Source organism: Scardinius erythrophthalmus (genome assembly GCF_964197995.2).
Source record: "Scardinius erythrophthalmus genome assembly, chromosome: 2".
Taxonomy (NCBI): Eukaryota; Metazoa; Chordata; class Actinopteri; order Cypriniformes; family Leuciscidae; genus Scardinius; species Scardinius erythrophthalmus.
In genome coordinates, this window is record NC_138222.1 from 14018241 (window position 1) to 14031477 (window position 13237).

A 13237-nucleotide genomic window follows, 5' to 3' on the forward strand; every position below is an offset into this window, starting at 1 on the left:
TGCCACTACAGGTGACTCAGTCAGCACACCAGCTTCTACCCCTTCTGCGGAAGCCAGGAGCAGCCAGCAGTCAAGAAAGAGGCGACGGGACAGCCAGGCTCTTCTTGACTTTCTAAAAGAACAGGCAGAGAGGGAAGAGGAGAGGGAGAGAGAAGCAGTGGCGAGAGAATAGGAGAGAGAGAGGGCAGCAACAGCCAGAGCGGAGACATACCTGTCTCTGTTTGAAAAACTTGTTTATAAATTCTAAATTAATCTTTCATTTAATGGTAAATGATTTTATAGAAATTGAAACAAAAAAATAATGTTTCAATTTCAACCCTGGCAAATCATTGTTGTAGCAACAGTGTATTCTTTATATTTACAACAAAAACACAAATAATATAAAATCCAATGTCTATAGTTGTATACAATTATTTACAATCATGCAGTTAAATCTCAAGAAGAACATACCAACATTAAGAAAACGTATAAATGTATCTATCTTTATATCCATCTACTTGCACATTTATTCATACCTATCTTTCTAATTAATGTCATAGCTAATGTTTTAACTGTTAATGTTCCTCTTTTAATGAACATGACAACATCTGGAATGGTTTACTGTTTAGATGTAGTCATGTTCAATTAGACACGCAGGCAGTTCCTCGGGAGAAGAAAGCTGAGCAGCCAGACGTCCTCGGAGATGGTTCCCTGATAGGTCCCTCTCACCCACTGCTGCATTCTCACCATCCTCGCTGTCTTCTTGTCCTTGGCTCTCCTCCTCCTCCAAGAGATCACCTCCCATCACACAGATGTTGTGGAGGATACAACAGGCACCAATCACCTTTGGGGCGAACAGTGGCCTGATCTCCAGGGCCCGCAAGAAAATTGCATGCCAGCGAGTTTTTAACATCCCAAAGGTGCCCTCGATGATGTTCCGTGCTTGTGCGTGATGCCTGTTGTATCGGGCTTCAACTTGGCCTGTTAATCAAAAATCGTGTAGAAAATGTGTGGTGTATTGCAAATTCATGACAGTAACAATTTGGTTTATCTTGTGTGTGTGTGTGTCTGTCTGTCTGTCTGTCTGTCTGACTGACATAAAAAAAGTGTTCTTACTTGCGACAGGCTGGCGGTATGGGGTCATGATTGCATAAAGCAGCAGACAGATCCAAGAGAATGAGAACTGAAGATTTGGAAGCAGCTTTTGCGGTCTGTAGGGCTTCAGTGACCGACAGTAAAGCAGTCTCAGTTGAATGCCCTTTGTTGAAGCCAGATTGGTTGACATCCAGTAGGGATGGGCGATATCTTATCGATACGCGAGGCAACGGAGGCGAAAACTACAAGTGGACCTAGGGCTAGGGGTAAGAAAATTCCCACTCAGACGAAAATTGCCAGCGCATTTGCTAATAGCGTCCCTTATGATAAGCAAAGTAAACGATGGAACGAATTGATGGAAGCAGTGGCGTTTTGTTTGACAAAAGACATGTTGCCATTCCAAACTGTCGAAAAAGGATTCAAGCGAATGATCCATATACTGGACCCAAGATACAACATGCCCTCAAGGAAGTACTTTTCCAAAACAGCCCTGCCAGCGATGTACAGTATGAAGAGTGCCGCGGTAGGGTACAAACATCACTGTCTACGGCGGATTTTTATGCTTCAACTGCAGACGTGGAGTAGCAGAGCGACTGAGCCGTACATTAGCCTTACGGTCCACTACATAACGAGTGACTGGAGTTTGAACATCTGTTGCATCCAGACAAATTTTTTCCCAGATGACCACACGGGTGAAAACATCACGAGTGGCTTGAAGCAGTTTCTTCAAGAATGGAATTTAGATGAGGAGAAACAGGTGTGCCTAACAACGGACAGCGGGGCCAATATAGTAAAAGCAGTCACTCTAAACATGTGGACAAGACTGTCTTGCTTTGGCCATTGTCTACACATTGCTATTGGTAAGTTTACTCTTTCTCTCTTAGTGTCAGTATATTTAATGCATGCACACTGAGCAAACATGAGCTTAATATTAACTGTATTTATGTATTTGTTTCTGCATTAGTAATGTGACTATGCAGTATTTTGAACAGTAATTCATTACATTAGCTAATGTTTATATTATGTGCATTTAATATTAAATGTTCATTTATTTAAATTATTTTTTTTAGTTTCAACTATTTTAATTTTAACTGAACTTTAACTTTTTTCTTTTAACTTTTTTTGTTTTTTATTGTATTTATTTTATTCTTGTGCAAAAGAAACATAAATAAATACATAAAAATAAACAAATAGTTTTGTTGTTGTTTTGCAGAGAGAAGCAGGATTGACAGAGCTGTTGGAGTCTGTAAGAAGATTGTCAGTGTTTTTTCGCACAGCTGGAAAAAGCAGCGAACACTCAAAGATGCTCAAGTAGAACTTGGCCTTCCGCCACACAAACTTGTGACTGAATCGGCAACACGATGGGGATCAAGGCAGAAGATGATTGAGCGGATACTTGAGCAAGAGAAGGCCATTACGCAAGTCCTGGCTGCTGACAGGTCAACCAGGCATCTGGGGCCTCATTTATAACCGTTGCCTACGCACAAATAAGGCCCTGAAAGAGGCGTACGCCACTTCCGACGCATAAGTTGTGATTTATAAAAACAAACTTGACGGGAAAATTTGCGCACCTGCACGCAAACTCTGACCCATGCGTACGAACGTTTTGGAGATGGAGCAGTTTGGCGACACCGATGGTGAGCTGGAGTTAAGTGTATTTTTGGTCACTTTTAGACAGAAAATCTAAAGAAAATTAAACGTATACAGAAAGAAAATACAAATATACTTTCATTCACCAAGCCTATCACTTGAAGCAAATATCCATCCCATCCTAAATGTCCGCGCCAGCGAGCACGTTGGGCCGTTTAGTGAAACTGACGCAAATACCAGTTTAAAGGTGCTGTATGTAACTTTTTTTATAAAATGAATCCTTTTTTTATTGCCCGTCTGTGAAGGGGTTGTAATCACACATTACATTGATCCACTTTTCGTGTTTTGCTATTACCTCTGAAGGCCAGTATTCCTATTTTTATGTGAAGTCTCCGGGTCGGATTTTCTGCGAAATCCACCGGATGTGACGTGCATGCGCGCTCCCGAGCCTACAGTCTATTGCAACTGCACTGCAGCTAACGACATGGAGTCTGATAACACCAAAAAACGACCTGCCTCCAGCACAACACAGACTCCAACACAAACTCCAAAAAAAAAAAAAAAAAAAAAAAAAAATATATATATATATATATATATATATATATATATCTGCTGAAGCTCGTCAGGCCAAACGTCAATCGGATCGACTCAGGACGAAAACACGGATCAACATCGGCAGAGCGTTTGAATTGTGGAGAGACCTCCGTTTTGAAATAGCAAGGTAAAATATAACATACATAAGACATTAAATGAATACAAAAGACTGTTCCATGATAACAAAAAGCAGGTGCTTTAGGATGTAACTTTTATTTTATGTTCTAGATCTACTGTCTAACGTCACTCATCCCACTACTATCATATTGTTTATAATACACATTTCCAGACATGTTCAGTACAGTAATATTACTTACTGTCTTATTGTTACACTGAAATTGTCCAGTCTAGTTGACTAACCGTTTTCGTTTTCATTCATTGACCTTATATTGACATTGCTGATTGTGAAAGATACACAAATAGTTAGTAAAATAATGCTAGATAACACCACATGTCGGCAAAATACAGTCAATGTAACGTTATCATGGTACGAGCATGGAGCATTAGTTCTACGTCAAGCTGATAAAAGTAGCCTATTATGGTAATGTTGCAGTGGGAGTTTACATGAGTTTCCAGCATGTTGTGTGATGCTTTCTCCGTTGTGTTGAAAAGTGTGGCCGCCGGTAGTGAGTTCGCGCTCTTGAGTTTGAGCAGGCGCACGAGCACTGTTGTTGCAATCTGAAACATCACCGCTAGAGGCCGCTGGATCCTACATACAGCACCTTTAAATAAATAAAATAATGATTTAAACTATGTTTTACTTCTGATATAAACATTTAGATTAAATATGCCATTCAAATTAATGGAGTTAAACACTTAAACATGAAATCATTACTGAGAAGTTACAACATTTTTTATATTCAAATTCAATCAATAGAAATATTTGTTGTGGATGCAATGTTTTTGAACACTTTTCCTGTGGCGTGCTGTGTTTAAATGTTTTAACCACAGAGATAATTGCTTATCATGATAATACCAGACTGTCTGAGAAAATAGTTTCGTGCAAATAATGCCCAAGGCCTATCTGTTTCAATTAAAAATACAATTCGGCCAGTGGGAAAGAGTGAGAAAAACTTTCTCTGAAATGTATTTTATACACTATTTGATTTATGTATTCAAAAACAAGGCAAGGATAGGCAACTACATGATTTTTATTAATGTAATGTGTCTTGTACCGTTAAACGTTATCACGTGGATGAATAATCATATGCAAATGATATGCAGATGAGGATCTGCATAGTAAAACTAGGCGTTGTAAGCTCCATATATGGTTATTTCGGGGAGGAGACGCATATGCGCACAATCTTCCACTGACTGGGATTTACAAAGTGAATTCTGCGCAGGTTCTGCCGTACGAACGGTTTTATAAGTCTCAATATTTTTTGCGTACGCCTTTTTTGGCTTTCGGGCGCACGTACACTTTTAGTAAGGTTCCTACGCACAGTTTTATAAATGAGACCCCTGGTGCCTACTTGGCAGGATACTGATGTCCTAGACTCTGTCAGTAAAGCACTTGGGCCTCTTCTTGATTTTACAGATGTCCTCTCTTCTGAAAACTATGTCACAGTGTCATGCTTGAAGCCTACTCTTCACCTATTCAACAGTGAGCTGCTGCAGGGGAAATATGAAGACACAGATCTCACCAAGACAATTAAAAGTTTAATATTGGACTACATGAACACCAAATATGGTGACCAAGAGGTTCAGGAACTGATCAACATGGCAACAATTCTTGATCCACGCTTCCGCACTCAGTATATGAGTCAAGAAGAGATCCTGGTCATCAAAGCCAGAGTAGTCAGAGGTGGAATCCCTTTCTGTCATGCCAAGTGATGCTGGCTCTTCTACCCCTGTAACATCATCTGAATCATCTTTCAAGAAACCAGCTGCTGAGATGACCACCCTTTCTGAAACGGAGAAAATTGAGGCTGAATTAAACAACTACCTGCATGGGCCACTTGCAGATGGTGAAAGCAATCCCCTTATGTGGTGGAAGGTACATGAGGTGAATTTCCCTAACATCAGTCGTTAGGTGAAAAAGTACTTGTACATCCCCGCCACTAGTACACCCTCAGAGAGGGTGTTCAGCGCTGCTGGAAATGTAGTGACATGCCAAAGGTCTCTTCTGAAACCAGCTACAGTGAATATGTTGGTCTTCTTGACAAAAAATCTTAAGGTGTGAGCCCTGTTCTCTTTTTGAAAGCTACTGAATCACACTAGTATGTGTGTTATACAACTTGCACTACCAGACATGTTCATGTCAGCCTCATTTCTACATTTTGCAAGAGTATATCAGTGTTTACAGTTTAATTCAACTTTTATTTAAATTTAATTTATTGATTTGTTTTTTAATTTATCATCTTGTTTTGCACTATTTTGTAAACTATCTGAAGACATAGTTGGGATCGTTACTTTTTGATACAGTGTTTTGCACTATTTTTACAATTTGTTCCATGAGACAAGAGTGTTGAAAATTTAACTACCTAATTGGTGGTAGCATGTTCCACTTGCGTATTATATTTCCATTCTAAGAGTGTGTCATTGACTGTTTCACACTGAACTTCTTTACTTTATCAGGTTACTTTAACATGTTTTATTTTATTTGCAGTTGTACTCTGTTATAATTTTGAAACACAACTGAAGACATGGTTGGTGATTGTTACTTTTGCTGTTTGCACTATTTTTGCACCATGAGAGTATAAATAAATACAGAATCTGTGTTTACATTTTAAACTTGTAATTGATTTGAATTATTGTGTAATTGTTGTTGTGTAATGTTTTTCAGCACAGTCACTGGAACACAACTTAAACATAACATAATCTGATATTTTACAGAAGAAAATAATTTATCGTCATTTGTATCGTTATCGCAATAAATACCTGAAATTATCGTGATACATTTTTTAGGCCATATCGCCCATCCCTAACATCCAGCTGGTTGTTCTGAGACAGGAAGATGATACTAGGTTGAAAGCAACTTGTTCAAGTGTTTTAGCTGTGAATGGTAGGAGAGAGACAGGTCTGTAACTCTCTTCAAGTGACGTGTTTAATGTGGTGGCACAAACGCTCTGGGAAAACACATGAAATTGAAAATTAGTAACATTATGTGAAAAGAACACCCTGGCTCTTTTGTGATGAAATAAAACTTAATTTGATGAAACTAAATGAAAATCATCCAACAATGGAACAAATACAATCATCATTGAGCCACTTTTAACACTTAAAACATGTTTATAAGCGTTATGAAATCCAGGAACTCATAGATACTATCTTGAGGCTTTTTAATATGGCAAGTTCAATATATAATCACTGTTCTATTCTGTCGAACAACTTCATTTACATAGTTTGGTTCAATCCATCTCTAAAGGCGGGCATACACTGTGCGATGTCTGTGTGAATTCAGCAAGGTTACCTACTCACACTGAACGAGTAGATCGCATGCGATGTAAAGCCAAAGCTCAGGATTTATGTGCTCACACTATACGGTCCGGACATCGAGGTGCAACTTCACTACTCACACTATACGTGTGAAATATGTGCGATAAACCCCCGTGCCGGGTAGCGCCAATAGACGATATCATGTATCCAGAGATATTGTCAAAACAAGCATCAGCTATCAATATCAAAATGATTTAGCATTTCCAATTTATGTATTAAATTATTATTATTATTATTGTATTATTATTATTATTATAAGGGAAGGCCTAGGCTACTTTTATTATTAAACTGATAGGCTATTATAATTAATTTGCCATGCAATAATTTCATGAGCACTGCATGAGCACTGAACAACAAACGACTCACGACAAAGCTGAAAATCGGCCGGACCCGAAAAAGAGACGCATGAGTCAGAATTCGGCTCAAAATCGGATGAAAATCGCAGTGTATGCCCGCCTTAACTCTCTCAAACCACATGAAAGCGCAATGTGACACTGCCTCCTACTGGCTGAATCTACAGTTTCAGGATGAGCTCAATGAGTCCTTTATCCAGATTTACTGATGAAAAGACACTATGATGATTCAGGAGCAGTTTGTTCTTTAGCGTGTTTCTTCTGGTGGGTCTGAAAACCCCCTAAATAAGTGAATCTCTCGTCGCAGATGGAGCAGCGGTAAGGCTTCTCTCCTGTATGAACTCGCTCATGAGTCTTCAGGACGTCTGATCGAGCAAACGTCTTGTCACACTGAGAACACTTGAACGGTCTTTCTCCTGTATGTATTCTCTGATGCATAGCTAATTGAGTGTGTTGTTTGAAACTCTTCCCACAATCGCTACAGTGATACGGTCTTTCTCCAGTGTGAACTCTCAGATGAACTCCAAAATGAGCCAGACTAAAGAAGCTCTTCCCGCAGTAGGAGCACAGGTACGGTTTCTCTCCGGTGTGAGTCCTCTCATGGCAAATCAAATTAGATTTTTGACGGAATCTTTTATCACAGTGTGAACACTGATATGGTTTCTCCTCAGAATGTATTTTCTGGTGTGACTTTAGATAACTTGAGTTTGTGAAGGTTTTCCCACATTCCCTGCACTGGTAAGGCCTCTCTTTGGTGTGAATGCGCACATGCTTCTTCAAATGGGATCCATACATGAATCTTCTATCGCAGTGAGGACACTTGTATGGCCTTTCACCCGTGTGGATTCGCTTATGAACATTAAGATTCCCTTTGGTGAGGAAATACTTGTTGCACTCACTGCAGTGGAAAGTCTTTTCGCCTGTGTGGATTCTCTTATGACTTGAAAGAACTTGTTTGTTACTGAAATACTTGTTGCACTCACTGCAGTGGAAAGACTTTTCACTATGTGTCTTTATATGAGCTCTCATTCTAGATGGAGTGGTGAAAAAATCCTTCCCGCACTGTTCACAGTGAAACTCCTTCACGCTGTGCTCTTTTGAATGAAGTCTCTTCTCTTCTAAGGTAGGAAAGCTGATGTTGCACCTCTTACAGGAGAAGCTTTTCTGTTCTGTGTGTTTTCTCTCATGTCTCACTAAATGTCCCTGTGAGCTCAATGTTTTCCCACAGGTGACGCAGGAGAAACTCTTGATCTTCAGCTGCTCTTTTGATGTCGAGGTTGTTTCTTCATCAGTAGATGAACCTCCATTCACATCTGAAAAGAAAAAAAGTTATTAAAATGTCTAACTTTAAATGAACACAAACAGATTTAATGAATCATGCACTTACCATTATGAAATTCTATAATATCTGCCCATATTTTTCTATAACTTCGAGAGCTTAAAAATTAATCAAGATAAATGTGAAATTGTGATGCAGCTAATGATACAGTTTTCAACACATCGGTTCACAGTAGGGGTGTGACGAGATCTCGTGTTACGAGATCTCGCGAGATTAAAACACGACGAGATTTCTCGTCGAGGTGAAAAGTTGTCTCGTGAGTTGTTGTGATGTCAGCGTGATGGAGCGTGAGGGTGAAATTAGTATTAAAGATGCCCCTGCCACTTTTAAATCATTTGTGTGGCAACATTTTGGTTTTCCTGCGGAAATAAGAAACGGCGAAAGAGTGACAGAAAAGACGAACACAATATGTAAACATTGTAAGAAAACAATGCCGTACACCGCGGCTAACACGAGCACTATGCAAAATCACATACAGAACCACCACAGCTCTCTACTAAAACTAGCTGCACCTGTGACGAAAACATTAAAAGGGCAAACAACTCTAATGCCTTTGCATCTCTTCCACCGTCAAGTGCAAGAGCCACGGCAATAACGAGAGACATCTGCGTTTTCATTGCAGCTGATATGAGGCCATTTTCTGTGGTGGAAAATTTGGGATTTCGGCGACTCCTCCGCACACTGGAACCAAGGTACACCATCCCATCACGCGCGCATTTTACAAGCACTGTGGTCCCAATCCTCTACAAAGAAGCCAAGGTCAAAGTTGTACAGACTCTGAAAGAGGCAGAAAGCATCACCATTACTACTGATGGTTGGACTTCTAGGTGTACGCAGGGCTATATCACAATTACAGCCCACATAATCAACAGTGACTGGGAAATGGTCAATTTTTTTACTGCAGACTCGCCCACTTTTTGAGTCCCATACAGGGGCAAACATAGCTGAAGTTTTACAAGCAGCTGTCACTGACTGGGAGATAAAAAAAAACAAACCATGGCATGGCATCGCAATTGTGACTGACAATGGGCATAATATGGAAGTGGCTGTGCGTGAGGCAGGATTACAGCCGCACATCAAGTGCTTTGCACACACGATAAACCTCGCTACCCAGGCTGGCCTTGGTGTTGCGCGCGTCACTCGGTTGCTTGTGAGACGAGTAACAGCTTTTTTCCACCACTTTTTTCCGCAGTTCAACGGCTGCCGCGGTATTCACATCCAAGCAGAAGCTGCTACAACTGCCACCACACAAATTAATCATGGACGTTACCACGCGATGGAATAGCACTTTAGATATGCTGGTTCATTACCTGGAGCAGCAAGCTGCCATATCAGCAGCTCTCACCAGCCCTGAGATGAGACAAAATGCCCGTAACATTGATACACTGGACAGCAGCGATATCTTGAATGCTGAAGACCTTGTGAAGCTGCTGAATCCTTTGAAGACAGCCACCACAGTCTTATGTGAGGAGAAGAGCCCCACAGTGTCTCTCATTGTGCCACTGAAGAGCATGATTGAACAGAGCATGGCGCCAAATGACGGTGATTCCCCCACCGTGGCAGACACAAAGAGAGCAATCCTCAGTAATATTTCAAGGAGATACAGCGGAGATGCATACAATCTTCTGTTAGAGAGCACTGCGCTGGACCCAAGATTCCTGACTCTACCGCAGCTAGACCATAACCAACGCGAGTCTGTCTTCCTGAGGGTGCAGAAAAAGGCAGAACAATTGCAGCAAAATCAGGTATACATCAATTTGAATTGCTTTACTCCTTTTGTAAGTGTGAAAGTGTGTGTGTGAATTTTTTTTTCCTTCTAGATTTATGTTCCCAGTACCAACTGAAAATGTTTAATGGATTAATGCAAAGTGTGTGTGTGTGTGTGTGTGTGTATTAGAAACATGACAGAATCAGAGTGGGTGTGTTTGTGTTTAGAGGGAGAGGGGGGACTGCTTTGCTGCTTCAGGTTAAAGCCAGTGTTTCTGCTGTTTAAAGACCACAGGTGAGAAGAGTACAGAGAGGAGAGAAGAGCAGCAGCTCACTGTTCCATACATGGAGGAGAGGGGGCTCTGGGAGTCGAGTCAGAAGAGGGAGAACCTGCTTCCAAGAAGACAGCGCTTGAGGATCTACTAGGGGACTCTTTCTCTAAGACAGAAAAGTCCAGCAGAGGGACTGAGAAGGAAATTGATCTCTACAGAAGAGAGGCCTCTATCCCACTCAGTTGCTGCCCTCTGAAGTGGTGGAGAGAAAACAGGTTTAAATATCCTTTTCTGTCTTGCCAAAGCATATCTTTCCATCCCTGCTACCTCTGTTCCAAGTGAGCGTGTTTTTTCTACAGCAGGAGACATAGTTACTGCCCAAAAGTCTCAACTGCTGCCAGAAATCGTCGACATGCTTATATTCTTGAAAAAGAACATGACCATATCTTAGGCTGTTCTGTGTAGTTAATTTATCTCTTTTTCATGCTTGAAGAAAAAAAATTGTTTCTGTTTGCACTTGTAGTTTTGAGAGAGCAGTACTTTTATTATGGATACACTTACTGTTTGCATTTAAAGTGTTATTTCTGTTATTTATATATTTATTTTATTTATACTGTTTTATATTTTTTTATGTTCGATTTGTGGAAAGGAGTTAGATTTCTCATGTGAAATCGTACAGGGGAGAAGCCAGACGGTAGAGTTTATAGCAAAACATTTTGCAGTGTTTGCATGTCCCCTTTACTACATAGAATTCATTAAAATAGAAGTAAAATAACATTCATTACAAGTTGATTTCAAAATGCACCTAAATTGTTTTGCATTTTGTGATTTTTTTCCTATTTTTCCATTCATATATTTCATCATTGATGATTTCTTAAAAAATTGTGTAAAAATCTCGTCTTGTCTCGTTCTCATGAACCCAATCTCGTGTCGTGTCTCGTCTCGTTGAGTAAGCGTCTCGTCTCACCCCTAGTTCACAGTAACTAATGTCTGCACCTGCTGATTTAGGAACACGACTAAATGTCTACACACATTCTGACTATGATTTGCCATAACAAAAGATAATAAATGGAAGATACATACCTGAAGGAATAAAATCATCATTGTCATCATTTTGATTATCCTCATCCTCATTTTCTTCGTCCTCAACATCATTTCCTTCATCATCCTCATTCTGAACATCATCTTCAACCTCAACCTCCTCCTCCTCCTCCTGGCTCTGTTGTTGTTCCTCTGCTGTGGTTTCTTCTCCTCGTCTCTCTATCAGGTTCCTGCAGTCCTCCAGTTTGACGGAGCACATCTTCATCTGCTGTTCTCCAACGTTACAGTCAGAGGTTTGATCAGTGTATCCATGATCCTGAGCGTCAGTATAACACAGTAAAGTGAGGCTGAGCTCTGAGTCCTGTGTGTCTCTGGATCTCCAGACTGAATCCTGAGCTTCTGTCCCATCAGTCACACACACTGAAACCTTCTCCAGATCCTGACAAACACATCATAGATCAACACAAATAAACAACAACCTGTTGATATTAGCCTCATTACTCAGCAGTTATCTCTAGTGGTTATATTGGTTATTTGTTTGCATATTTTGCTCAAACCTCTCTGTTGGGTTTGTCTCCTCTTTCTCTCAGCTTTGCCTCCAGTGACGCCACCTCTTTCTTCAGCTGACAGATTTCAGTGATGAAATCCTCAATATCCAGCATGGACAGATCAGTTCCTACTGATTTACAGCAGATCACATCCATCTGCGCTCTCATGGTCAACATCTGAAGACAACACATCATCATTATTACAAGATGCATTTTTCCACATTTATATCAATCTAAGTTGTAATGTGGACTCATGCATTTTCTGTAAAGCTGCTTTGAAACGTGTATTGTGATTGTGAAAAGCGCTATACAAGTAAATGTGAATTCAATTATAATGAACTTAAACTAATTTAAACTCAAAATGACTAATGATTATGAAGGAGAACAGAACTACACAGAATAAGAAAATGATTGCAATTTCTGAGAATATTAATACACAGGTAGATATTAATTGCAGATATAAAATAAACATAATAGGCGTGTTTATGTTTAAATTATTGTAAATATATCATTACAACACATTACCAATACCTAAAACTTAAATTTAGCTGCTGCACTTAAACACAGATTTCAGAAATTTAACATGATAATGTGCTACTTGTACTCGTTTCTCATTTAAGTGTCCAACATTGAAAATTGATTGAGAATCAAAATTAGAAAATTAAACAACGAGTTAACTTTGGTTTTATTACAAATATCACAGTTAAAACACAGCTGCTGTAGTAAGCAACGATAAATTTGTGTTTATAACTACAATTAAACTATTATTTATTATTACAAATACCCAGGATAAACTATGGTTACTATGGTAAAAGCATGGCTAATTCGTTTTTTTTTTTTTTTTTTTTTATGATAAATGCGAAAAAATAGTTAATTTAAAGCACATTAAAACACTACAGACAGAAAATCAACAATCACACAAACAGTTAAGAACACCAGCAACATACCTCAGTCTCAGCCACTGATCTATATAATGACATTCTCAGCGCGCCAGGCTTCCTCTTCTTCAGTGGTTTTACCGTCTGACTGAAGAGCGTCACAGCGACTCCTACAGGTTTCAAAAACACCTGCTGGTCAGTAGTTATCGTGTCTACAGCAAATTTTCTCCGTCTTTTCTATATCAAAAACAAGCTTGAATTCCTGTGGTGCAACTACGAACGTGAATCATGTTTATGTTTTCTCTATGGTTAAAGTTAAATTGTTCAATTGATGTCCACGATGTAAGTAATTTATTTTTGTAGTTGATTTGTCATGTTCAAGGCAACTTGATTTCCTTACGTT

At 39.6% G+C, this 13237-nt stretch overlaps 1 protein-coding gene across 1 annotated transcript; it reads right to left on the reverse strand.

Moving 5' to 3' along the window:
• Window positions 1–7116: 7116 nt before the first annotated feature.
• Window positions 7117–12956, reverse strand: LOC308684253 (uncharacterized protein). Its single transcript, XM_081355368.1, has 4 exons — window positions 12904–12956; window positions 11966–12133; window positions 11451–11847; window positions 7117–8362 (listed from the first exon to the last, which is right to left on the reverse strand). The coding sequence occupies exons 1-4, from the start codon at window positions 12934–12936 to the stop codon at window positions 7269–7271; spliced, it is 1692 nt and encodes a 563-aa protein (XP_081211494.1). The 5' UTR covers window positions 12937–12956; the 3' UTR covers window positions 7117–7268.
• Between the last annotated feature and the right edge of the window lie 281 nt (window positions 12957–13237).